The 13571-nt window shown below is 34.2% G+C and overlaps 1 protein-coding gene across 1 annotated transcript in view; it reads right to left on the reverse strand.

The window, feature by feature from the left end:
• Positions 1-13571, reverse strand: part of UBR3 (ubiquitin protein ligase E3 component n-recognin 3) — a 230724-nt gene that overhangs the window by 61774 nt on the left and 155379 nt on the right. Inside the window, exon 31 of the mRNA XM_040644068.1 lies at positions 4300-4405. Within this exon, the coding sequence (XP_040500002.1) occupies positions 4300-4405 (106 nt within the window). The remainder of the gene's footprint in view (positions 1-4299; positions 4406-13571) is intronic.

Here is a 13571-nt window from a genome sequence, read left to right on the forward strand (position 1 = left end):
TTTTTTTTTTTTTTTTTTTTTTTGTTTTTTGATAGTTCTGTTTTAATTTACTATTGTAGGGAAAGCAAAGCAATAGGACACCCGGTAGCTATATGGAAAAAAATAAAATTGGATCCATTTCTTATATCAGATATTATGATAAATTATCCAGAGTATCTAAATGTAAAAACTGAAGTCATAGAAGTATTAGAAGAATCATATGCCTGATAAGAGGTTAATACCCAAAATATATAAAGAATTCATACAGCTCAACAGCAAAAAAAACAAGCCAATTAAAAAATAAGCAGAGGATCTGAACAGATGTTTTCCCGAAGAAGACATACAGATGACCAACAGGTACTGAAAATGTGCTCAACATCACTAATCATCAGGAAAATGCAAATCAAAACCACAATGAGATATCACTTCACAATTGCTGACATGGCTATTATCAAAAAGAAATACCAAGTGCTGACAAGAATGTGGAGAAAAGGAACCTTTGTGCATTATTGGTGGGAATGTAAACTGGTAGAGTCATTATAGTAAACAGTATGGAGGTTCCTCAAAAAATTAAAAATATGACTACCATATGATCCAGCAATTCCACTTCTGGGTATTTACCCAAAGGAAATAAAAACAGTAACCCAAAAAAATATATGCACCCCCAAGTTCACTATGGCATTATTTATAGTTACCAAGACATGGAAACAACCTAAGTGTCCATCAATGGATGAATGGATAAAGAAAACAAAGAAAACATGATATTCTCTCTCTCTCTCTCTCTCTCACACACACACACACATACACACACACATACAGAGGAATATTATTCAGCCATAAAAAGAAGGAAACCCTGATATTTTTGACAATAAGGATAGACCTTGAGGACATTATGCTAAGTGAAATAAATTAGCTGAAGAAAGACAAATACCATATGATTTCACTCACACATGGCATCTTTTCTTAAAAAATTAACTCATAGATAAAAAGAACAAATTGGTGGTTGTCAGAGATGGTGGATGGTGAGTGAGCAAAATGGGTGAAAGTGGTCAAATGGTATCAACTTCCAGTTTAAAATAAATAAGTCATGGGGACATAATGTGCAGCATGGTGACTATAGTTAATAATACTGTGCTGTGTATCTGAAAGTTGCTAAGAGGGTGCCTGGGTGGCTCAGTCGGTTAAGCATCTGCCGTCAGCTCAGGTCATGATCCCAGGATCCTGGGATCAAGTCTCACATCAGGCTCCTTGCTTGGCCCTAGGGAATCTGCTTCTTCTTCTTTGGCCCTTCCCCCCCACGCTTGTTCTCTCTCATGTGCGTGCACACAAAAATAAATAAAATCTTTTTTTTAAAAAGTTGGTAAGAGAACTTAAAAGTTCTCATCACAAGAAAAAAAAGTTTCTAACTATGTACAGTGACAGATGTTAACTAGACTTACTACGGTGGTCATTTCACAATATATACAAATATCAAATCATTATGTTGTAATTAGTTTCATTACTCCTGAAACTAATGTAATGTTATGTCAATTATATCTCAATTTAAAAAAAGAAATAGGAAAAGAAAACCAGAGTGAATTTCTTTACAACCAGTGAGTGGGGTAAGACCTGAGTAAAGATGAGTCAAATTCCAGAATTAATAAATGAAAAGATTAATAAATATGACATTTAAAAAAAACTTTGGATGGCAAAAAAATCATAAACATGTTTTTAAAATGAAGAGGACAAAGACCAACAACTCAATTTTTAGAAATGGGCAACACATAAAGAGTTCCTAAAAAGAAATGCAAATGGGAATGAATGGGAGATAGAGGTCTCTGAATTTACTTTATCACATAGTTTTTCCCTTGGAAAAATGTAAGTTATACAAAATTAAGGTAAATAAATCAAGGGGAAAAAGGTAATCTTTAAATACTGAGGGAAAAAAGAAATGAAACAAGTGACTCTCACTATAAATCAAGTTGAAGGCGTAATGACACAAGAAAAAAAGTTACTTTAAATGACTTAAAAACAATATTTTGCCTGTACATTCTAGGTCAAAAGAACTTACAGTCAGTAGTAATATTGTTTTTTCAAAATAGTTACAGTTATACTGTAAGTGATGGAAGTAGTAATAAAGTTAATATCATTATGAACCTAGATTTTCAGAATAAGAGAAAAAAGATGCAAATAACAAAAAAGTTAAGAAATAAAACATAACTTTGCAATCTTACATTTGAATTATGAACAACAGTAAGAACGCAGGATCCTTTTCTCTTTGAAAAAAAAAAAAAAAAGACTTACGAGGTGCCTGGGTGCCTGGCTCAGTCAGTTAAGTGACCGACTCAATTTTGGCTCAGGTCATTATCACAGGGTCCTGAGATCAAGCCCCAAGTCTGGCTCTGCACTCAGTGGAGAGTCTGCCTGTCCCTCTCCCTCCCCATCTGTCCCTCCCCCTGCTTGTCTGCTCTCTCTCTCTAAAATAAATAAATCTTCTAAAAAAGACTTCCTAACTGTCCGCTGGAATGGTCTATGAGCCTATAAATTATTGTAATAACACAATAGCTATATATACCCCTTAGCACTCAGACTGTGATCTCTAAATACCATTTCCCATTAAAAAGAACTGCACAGAGAAATGGCTGATGCCAGGTATAGTGTGTAAAACGTACAAAATAAGCCTAGGTTAACTTATTGTATCAGAAAGCAAGGATATTATCAAAGACTACTTGGATCATGTCAAAGTACAACAGCCATGCTAAAGGGATTCCCACTAACCTAAAAGAGAGCAATATATATCCTTCAAATTGGTGTCTTCACTTTCTTTGAGTAAATACCTAGAAGCAGAATTGCTGGATTGTATGGTAACAGTTCTATTTTTAGTTTTCTGAGGAACCTCCATACTGGCTGTACCAATTTACATTCCCACTAACAGTGTATGAGGGTTCCCTTTTCTCTACATTCTCACCAGCACTAGGGAAGAGATATATGCACCCCTATGTTCACTGCAGCATTATTTACAATGGCCAAGATATGAAAGCAACCTAAGTGTCCATCAATAGATGAATGGATAAAGAAGATGTGATGTGTATATATTTGTGTGTGTGTGTATACACACACACACACACACACACACACACACAAATAGAACATTACTCAGCCATAAAAAAGAATGAAACCATGCCATTTGTGATAACACGGATGGACCTAGAGGGTATTACGCTAAGTGAAATTAAGTCGGATGAACAAATCCTGTATAATCTCACTCTTATATGTGGAATCTAAAAAACGAAACCACCAAGCAGACAAAACAAAACAGAAACAAACTCATAAATACAGAAAACAAATGGGTGTTTACCAGAGTGGAGAGGAATTGGGGATGGATCAAATAGGTGAAGGGGATAAAGAGGTACAAACTTCCAGTTATAAAATAAGCCATGGGGATGTAATATACAGCATAGGGACTATAGTCAGTAATATTGTAATAACTTTGTATGGTGACAGATGGTGACTAGACATCGTGGAGATCATTTTGTAACATACAAAAATACTGAATCTCTATGATGTACACATAAAACTAACAGGATATGGTATGTCAATTATATTTCAATAAAATAAGATAAAAGGGGACAATTTGCACCAAAAAGAATGGCTGAAATGGAATGAACATATCAAATATATAAAAATTAGGAGATCATCAAATAAACAACCACAACTTACTGATCACCACTAGAAGTTGCTAGGGCATCAACTCATTTCTTTGAAAATTTATAAACTGGGAAAAATCAAGCATTCATCCTGCCAAACTATATTTTAGGGTAACCAAATAGATGACATGGGCAAGTTTTCCTTTATTAAAAAATCATTCCTAGCTAATAAACCAGAAGTGAGGTTTTTTGCTTTTGTTTTGTTTTGTTTTTTAAAATCACTCTTTTAAATCACCTAATGAAATACCAGATTTAGGCAAGAATCTTCAGGGGTTACAAAATCACTGGGTATAAGGCTGATAGAGAACTTTACAATAAAGGGATCAGACTAAGGCCACCTGAACCCACTCATCAATTCTGACATAAAAAGAGGGGCAATTAGTCACTGTGCACCTCCATTCAAACTTTGTAACTGCATAAAAATTGAGATTCTTTAAAACATTTTCTCACTTGGTATTAATTTTTATACAAGTTTTACAGAAAGTATAATGGTAAACATTCTTTTATTTTTTATATATTTCTATGTTTAATAAGGAAAATTCACACATTCATAAAGAATTTTAATTCTGTTTCAATACGTAACTGTTTCTCAAAAACAGTTTTTAATTGACTTTAATCTCTCAATAATACTTACTGCGAATTCACCTCTTCCACTAACTGTGTAAGCTTTCTCCAGGGATTATACTCAGAATCAATGCTATAAAGCCGCATGTGCAAGGCTAATACATGGAACAGCTGATCTAAATAAATTGAAGAAAAGGTAATTAGAAAGTTCACACAATTCTTCCAATACAAAATTCAGACAGATTTCTAGCTAATTCATGGGGAAATATTTCCCATCCTCATAATTATAACTCACCAAGGTTAAGTATCAACTACTCCACGCTCTCTTTTAAGGTAAACTCTGAAATATACACCCAAAAAATTTCTACTGGAATCTGGACTATCCTTATGCTCAATCTTAATACTGGAATGGCTTGTTTTCCTCATCTCTTGTCACAGACCTACTTTTCCTTGGCTTTATTCATCAGACTTGAAAAATGGTACTTGTCACTCTGGTGGTTGCCCCTAACAAAGATTCACTATTATCAATACCATAACCTGGGTAATACTGACAATGACATCCACATAAATTGCTGTTAGATGAAATTCTTTATGTAGTATTTTCCCATAAATCCTCTTTAGACTGAATTGTGACTTCGTTATCTTTTGATTCAACATGAAGAAAAGAACTGAAATAACAATATTACTTAGCACAGCTATTCCAGCTGTTTTCATTTCTTCTGTCTAAACCATAACAAATAATCTACAAGTCTTAGCTTTTGACAAAATTCTGCTCATTACATTTGGGGGAAAAAAGCCTTTTCTTTAAAATTTTAAAATCATTCAAAAGAAAATCCTAAATTTTGCTTTCATATCACATGTCCTTTTTTGGTGGTAAATATGACAAGGAATGAATTAGATTATTCTGCCACAAATACTCAAAAACATGTGTGACTCAAAAGTCATTTTTTTAGAAAATCAGGTAATACTTTGACATATGACTGAAATTAATTCTTAAAACCAGACAGAAAAAAAGCCAAATAACACAAGCACATTGTTGTCACTTATTCTCTAAATTAAAATAATCAAAACAAAATAAGATTTTGTTTCTCTGAGCAACTGACTTGGAAACCATCTATATTTTAGGTTAATTTAAGATCCATCAATATGATTCTTGTGGCGGGGTGTAGTAGTAGTACGGGTAACAGTAGTAGTAGCTGTGGTTTTGGGAGGCTATTGTAAGACATATGAGAGCTGTAAGATGAACGAAGTGAATGTTCACTCTCTGGGGCAGGTAGAGGAAATGGGAGGTGGGCAAGAAAACTGATAGTCTTTTGTACATACCTATAAATTTCATCCTGATCTCACTATAACAAACAGAAGAATGTAAATACCTTAACCTACTTCGCCTCATGTCTATAGGTCAATGTACAATATAAATCCTCTCTTAAAAAATTTCTTCATCCTATTAATACTCACATTAGCTGAGTATTTGTTACATGCCAGGCACTATTTTGAAACCATTTAACATAGATCACCTCAATTACTTTTCACAAAAAATTTACTTTGTTATCCCCAGTTTTGAGACCAGTTAAGTCTCTCAAATTTCTAGTTTTTCCAGTAAACTGGTTCAACTAATAACACTGACAATAGGGATGTTTTCAGCAGAGAAATAAAATGATGAAAGATATATTGGTCATTGTATTTCAATTCAATTACACGTAAGAGATACTTTTTACCAAGTACATAATTTATAATAAAAGTCACTAAAACCTAAAAGTGTTAAAAAAAAAAAAACCACACACAAATCCTAAATTCCTCTAGCAGGAAAATATTAACTCAAATTGCAAGGTGGGGAGTTTTACGGTTTTTTCGTATAGGTGTTAACTGAATCAAAGAGCTGTTTTTAACTACATCGGAAACTAAGTATGAACTATATGCTGGCTCATTGAATTTAAATTAAAAAAAATTTTAAAGCTGTTTTTATATTTCAAGACGAAAGTAAATTATCAGAAAGTTTATCTGATTTAATCAAAAGCATAGGAGTTGCAATTTCACTAACTTGTTTTGCATTGAAACCCATGGTGGCATAGAAATAATGCTGCATTCCATCTATTTTCCTAACCTCTACCATAATTAAAGAAATACAAAGGTTGAAGGAAACTTTTTAAATCTCTTCTATTCCTCATTTCTGCAGATGAGGAAATAGGCCCAGAGAAAGGAAGAACCTTGCCAAATCACCTTAGTACCTATGGAAAAGCTAAGAATAGAATTCAAGATTTGCTACTTCCTTGTTATTTCTACCACTCTGGTTCTCCCTAGGGTTTTTATGATTAAAAGAGAAATGCAAAATTCCATTTCTAACTCAAACATACCCCTTTCCATTCCTATGAAAAACTGATATTGTAACCCTGAGGCATCTTCTAAAGCTATTAATATAATACAAGAGTCTTTGGTATTGACTTTAGAGCTGAGGACTATCTAATGAGGTACATCTATCTACCTTTGAAAAACAAGGCTAGAAACTGCAAATAACTTCATTAGGAAACAAAGAATTGGCCAAATAACAATCAACACCTTTCACTATTCATTGTGTTTTTCAAAATTTAGTCTGAGGGCTATCAATAATTAACTCTCATTTAGCAGCAAAAAGATTTCTTACACTAAAAAAAATATTGACAGTAGTAGATGCAGGATAAGGAGAACCTATGATCATAATCAAAAAGTTAAAAATTGAAACTAATGGGAAAACGTTTTCAAGTTTTATTTATTTAAGTAATCTCTATATCCCATATGGGGCTCGAACTCATGAATTGCATGCTCTTCCGACTGAGCCAGCCAGGCACCCCAATGGGAAAACATTTAAAATACCAACCGTTTTGTAGGATATTTTAAAAGTTGAAAAATAATTATATCAAGAAATCATATTATCAAAATCTTGAATAACAACAGCAAAAAGAACAGATAACTTCTTTTCTGGAACAACATGTTTTACAGTTCTAAAGTTAGACCCACATTTATAAAAGCATTTTGGAAATGAGAAACACCATTAAATTTATTTAGAGGTGTGCAATGATTTCAACATATGTATAGGAGGCACCACCCTCTAGTAGGAGTCAGGAAGTCCTAGATTTGAATCCAAGTACTGTACTGATCATGTGTCCTTGGACAAAAGACCTTAGTTTTATTATCTGTAAAATGGGAATAATACCACCCTTCTGGCCTGTTATATAGCAATAATAGTTCTAGTAATTGCATATATGCATAATGTGTAGATGGGTGTGCCTACTATATATACACATGGTTTGCAAGAATAAATTCCAAATAATAAATTTAATATTTATAACCTAGAGATATTACAATTAAAATTAGAAATTATAGCATTATAAACATCAGGTCTCCACATAAAACTACCACTTCACAAAAAATATTAATATATATTTTTTAAGTCTCTTCTCTCTCTTCCCCTGAACTTTTGGTACTACTCATTCCTGGTTCTCCCCCAGTTCCTTCTCAGCTACTTTTACGCGTCTTCTTCCTCTGTTAAATCCTAAAAGGTAGCATTCTCCATAAGAAAAGAAAAAGGAACCCTTCTTAGTTCTCCTTCCCTCTCATTCTGCACATACTACTTCATCAAATTCAACTTCCATGTCTACTCATAAGTTTACGATTCACAAATTTTTCTAGCTCTTCAATGTTCAACAGGCACCACAAAATCAATATATCCAAAAATAACCTGATTATACAGCCAGTGTTATCTGGGCTGCAACGTTCAGTTTCTCTTATAATCCCCATTGGGGGAATGACATCACTGCCCCTGCAAACACCAAAACCAAAGCCAAAACAAACAAACAAAAACACTTGGGGACTCAAATCACACATCCTTGCCCTCCATAGCCAACTAATTACAACCCTATTGGTTCTACCTCCTATGATCCATCCTCTTCTGCTTCACTCCACCGCTACATCATTTCTCAACTGGATTACTCAACAGAGTGCTCATTCAGCTTCATGCCTTTTGTTTCACTCTCCCGATCCCTGTAAACAATAAGTCTATCATATTATCTCATAACTGGTTGGTGAACCACTGAAGGAATAGGTTTTGAAAGCCCTTCATGAGATAACCCCTATCTTTATTCCTTAACCTCCTTTCTTCCCTTTCCAAGTATTCCCCAGTGTGTCATGTTGTCTCACTCTGTCTCTGCAAGCTGTTCTCTCAGCCTAGAATAGCATATTCTTGTTCTCCAGGCAAGCTTGTTTCATCATTCAAGAGCTAGTTCAAGTGCTCCTCTATAAAGTTTTCTCTAATACCATAACTAAGACAGATGTAATCATCCCTTGCTTTATACATTCTCTATACCTTGAGTTAACTCTATTTTATCACTCCTCTATAGTCCAGTAATGATTTTCATATGTTTTTCTCTCCTATTAATGGTAGGAGCTCCCTGAAGAAGACAATTGTGTCCCTTCCTCTTTGTACTTCATAGGCTAGCACAGTGCTTGGCAAATAGTAGGATTTTGTTTATGCTGAATATTGCACGAGTAAATCAATAGTCCTATGATAAAAATCATACAATATAAGCATAAAATTCATGAAGGATTTATACTCTTCCTTTTTTGTCATAATGACAGGCTCAGTAACCAAGAAGTAGGCCAATTAATCAGCCCTAATTTTATTGTCCCAAAGAGACTGACCTCTCAACCCTAACTACTAGAGCAGTGCTTGACCTACTTGCTCTCACCATCTTCTGCCCCATGCTGGTTGCTCTGACAACTCAACTGGGACAAAGAATTCTATTTTCTGCAATACCAAATCAAATTCTTCATAACTGTGACAAGTCTAAAGTATCATAATGTGCTTAATCATAAGACAGACATGTCCTAACTAAAATAGAAACACCACTGAAAGACTGGTTTGTCCTTAAAACAAAACAAACAAAAAACCCTATGATTTAATTATAAGAACTCTTAGCTGGAACAAAAAAGATAAGCTTTAACTATCCCTTCTATCTTTATCAATATTAAAATAACTACTAATCTAAAATTGGTAGATTATTTCTTAGTAGAACTCATGTCATTAAGACAGAAATATATGTTAAAGAACTGCCCTAAAAACTTTTATAAATCCGTTCCATGTTAAATTATACCACTGTAAAAATTTACCTATAGTAAACTTAACTGGGTCTGCATTTCAGATCATTCAAGATTTTAATCCTATCAGTGCAGTTATTACTGATTAAATAATTGTCGAAAAACATCTCAATTAGCCAAATGGCTCTCTGAACTACCATGGGGGGAAAAAAACCCTCAATTTCTCCGTAACTGAGCAATCAAAGTAAGGAAATGGTTCTGACCAATTCATCCAAGATGAATATAACTAGAGGTGGATATACTCCTCTCACAGCTGAGTCAGCTAACCCTGGTTCCTCTACTCACTCCTGAGAAATAAGCTGTAGAAAGATGGGAGAGGGTTCCTCAAATGAAGTCTGGGAACAACTCTAAGAAGGGAAGATCTGCAGCTCTGGTTCTCAAGAAACAGGAGGTTCATGCCATGGGGTGACAGGAGCTGACTCATCTTGCCCCATCCCACTCCTCACCACTCCATGGAACGTAGGACAGGGAATAAACCGTCAGTCACAGTAGGACTTTTGAAGGGTTAAGAAAAAATTTAATAATAATAATATATAAAAAATACTTTCGTTTCATACATAAACTACACGTTAGTATATGTATATATATATATACTTTCAGTTTTATCTATTACTATTTGATCTTTAAGTTAACCGTGATAGATATGTTAGATAGTCAGCACATCCACGATCATCCCCATTTTCACAATAAGGTAAAAAAATTAGGTGACTTTCCTAAAGTCCAAAAGATAACAAACGTGACTAGAATCCAGATCTTCTAACTCTAACTCAGTGCTCCTTCCAGCATTGTATCCTATGTTGCTTCTCGTCAATAAAGGCACAGACAAGTTTGGGGATAAATTAGCAGAGCTTTGCTTACTTAGGAGAGGTTTTATTCCCCCATGTGAGTATGGGAAAATGTGAGAGGAAAAAGCTATCTTCCTGCTTTCTATGCTGCGTTCCTCTCCTGCCTCCTGGAGTTCCTGTGTCTCCATTCCCAGGCACACTGTACCATCATTCTCTGGTCACCTCAAGTATCATAGCATTAGTATTAATTTTATGGAACTGTTTTCCTTCTACTTTTAAGGTTCAAATGACTGGCAGCCTCCTGCTTCACGTTTACAACATTGTTTGGAACAATATGGGGAGAGGCACAAATCTAATTCCACACATAGGTAGTCATAGGAAAGATAAAGAAATATTGGTTCTTAGAAATACCAATTTCCTCCTTATCAAAAAGGACACACTCCATGAATTCAGGTCTAATTTTAGCACCTCATTTAAAACTGAGGGGCAGGAGTTCTAATCATACTGCAGAAGAAAGGAGCTGCCCTGCCCTAAGCCTAGCAAGATCTGAGGGCCCCTACGCTCCCTACACCCTGATAGTGGAAATTATTATTGGTGGTACCTAGTTCCTGGAATACACAAATCGTAAATTCAGGAAGGTTTGACTACCTGGCCACAAAGCATAGAACCTTCAGAAGACTTTAAAGAATAAAGCCGCTCCTTTTAGTTCAAATTTTCAAGTCACACTCTTATTCCTCTAACCCAGGCCTCCCCAAATTAACAATGTATTTTGTTCCCAACAGATAAACTGTATCAATCTTTGGTAATAAATCCCATTCTGACCACCTCATCTCATCTCTGAAAAGGTCAATAGAACATCTGTTAAGCTCTTAAAAAAAAAAAAAAAGCTGAGCTAAAAAATGGACTTTTATCTTGCTTTTGGTCTCCTTACCCACACATATCCATGCCCGAATTTGAAAAAAGTAGTGTTGAAATAGCAGAAACAGTAACGTCAAGATTTACAATGTATGAAGACTTAACATACATTATAAAATTGAGTTCTTACAAGAATCTCCTGGTTGGGTACAACGAGAAATAGAATCCATGAGGTAAAATAGGTTGCTCCCAAATCATCTGCCTATTCATAAAGAATAGAATCAGGAAGCAATTTCCACATTTTTTTATATTAATTTATGCGTTTTGACTGTTATAATGATTTGGTGACCAAATTTTCCTCTTGTTATGGGGTAACAAAAAGAACAGAACAAAAGTTGTGATTCAACCTATTTGCAGCATTCATAATTTCTTAAATCTAAGAATAGACCCTAATAAGCTATAGATACCAGAACTGTACCACTATTAAATTACAAGACTACTTAGGAGGAATTTTGTAATCTTAATCAACAATATCTTAATGCAGTCTTACAGTATGATGAAATTAACATTAAATAATTCTTCTAACTCTGAATTCAACAAAATTTCATTCTTCGAGCAATTAAAATTATTTTAAGTTGCCTGTACACATCAAGCTGGATTGCTTTCTATGAATAACAAAACACATGCATCATTCTTGAAGAGATCATAAATTGTATCAAAATTAAGTTAGAGCTCCCCAATGAAAATGTCAAAGCAAAGGTCTGCCATAACCTCTCCTGACTAAAGTTTAATTTTTAATTTCTCTCTAAAATCATGAAATTCATTTGTGATGTGAACTGTGGCTTCTTAAACTATAGTAATATGCAGAAAGCCTCAGACCCAAAACAAGATGTTGTTGGTGGATCTTGGATGATGGAAAGATGTTGTTTACCTAAAGATAGATATTTTTTAAAAACTATCCCCAATATTAATAATTTATCAAATGACACCTCTTCCTTCCACTCCTACCCTAGCCACTGGTTTCAACAATATGTACTTGAGAAACTGTTGTGCTATTAACTTCACTGGAATCTATGGAGCTCCATAACTACTTTCGAATTACTTGAATGAAGAAATTAACTAATTTTAATAAAACATTGTTCTTAATAAAAAGTCATGCCTTCAATTTTTGCATCCGCTTCGTCCTACATCTATTGCTAACAAAATTGGTGGTATTCATCAATGCATATATCAATTTGCAACAAAAATCCTAAATTCACTTATCTTTTATAGTCTTGTTCAAATGCCATGTCCACCAAAAGTGTCACTGATTTTACCAGCTAAATATGATCTCAAACAAGGGGGAACCAGCCAGCAAACTAGTGAAAAAGAAAAGAAAACTCAACTGGTATCCAAGGAGGAAGGAATCAGGACTTGAGAAAATATCTGAAGGAGTGGCCCAAAACAAAAATAGGAATCTCAGTGAAAGCTTAACGAAAGAAAATAGATAAAATAACAGGAATGTTATTAGCAAGCAGAGCCTGGAAAAATCCCAAGGCAACAGTACACAGTAAGATGTCTTTGACTAAGCCCATGTGGTAAAAGTTCTTAAAAGTTCTGTATCCTTTGGGACACTTATGAGCAAGGGTATGTCTTACATAACTGAATTTAGAGTCAGAATAGCTGTGTTCAAGTGCAAGCTCTGATATTTTCCATCTGTATGACTTGGCAAGGCAATCACTCTGAATTTCAGTTTCTTTTCTATGAAAAAGTGGTAACACCTATTTCACATGATCATTCTAAAGACTAAATAATTTATGTGAAATTATTTCACAAACTTTAAAACTACAAATGTTAGGTATTATTAAAATACCACAGTATGCTGCTTTGTTAATTAATTTTGCTCATTTTTTACTTCAGAAAATTTCCCAGATACATATTTAAGAATGAACTCTTATTATGATTGGGTACTGGTCATTTTACCTCAATACTTAAAAATTTTAATGTGTAAGTGCTGAATGGCACTGTTCCATTACAATTTTATATTATTTCTCAGTATAAATTTGGCCAGTAATATTTTTCTGCTTTCTTTGTTATAGAAAAAGCAATCTTCTCCTGCTCTCAACTGTGTGTGTGTGTGTGTGTGTGTGTGTGTGTGTGTGTGTGTGTCCCCGTCCATATTATCTACTGGGCATTATTCAAGCTGCTCCAGACAAAACTTATTAAATCTTTTCTTGACTAATCTTCAATTTTATCAAGAAGTTGTAATGGAACATTGTTCCAAAGTGTAAGTTCCATATCATTTAATTAATGGAATGTTTTCTTACTCTTTCCCAAAAAATATTATGAAAAAAAAAGACTTTAAAAATGAGATATTTAAAAGGTAACAAAGAGCAATAAATAGAAATGGGAAAATACTGACTTATGAAGAGTCTCTAGAGAAAAGAGAGAATTTTTAATAATACCATTAAAGTTCTACTGGAAGATGAAAAAAATGAAAAAAACGAAATATTTCATCTAAGATCCTAAGACACACCATCAACTTAAGTTCTGATGTTCAGTAAATCAGGTTTGAGGGGCGCCTGGGTGGCGC

The sequence above is a fragment of the Ursus maritimus genome, unplaced genomic scaffold, assembly GCF_017311325.1.
Source record: "Ursus maritimus isolate PB19 unplaced genomic scaffold, ASM1731132v1 scaffold_1, whole genome shotgun sequence".
NCBI classification, from domain to species: Eukaryota; Metazoa; Chordata; class Mammalia; order Carnivora; family Ursidae; genus Ursus; species Ursus maritimus.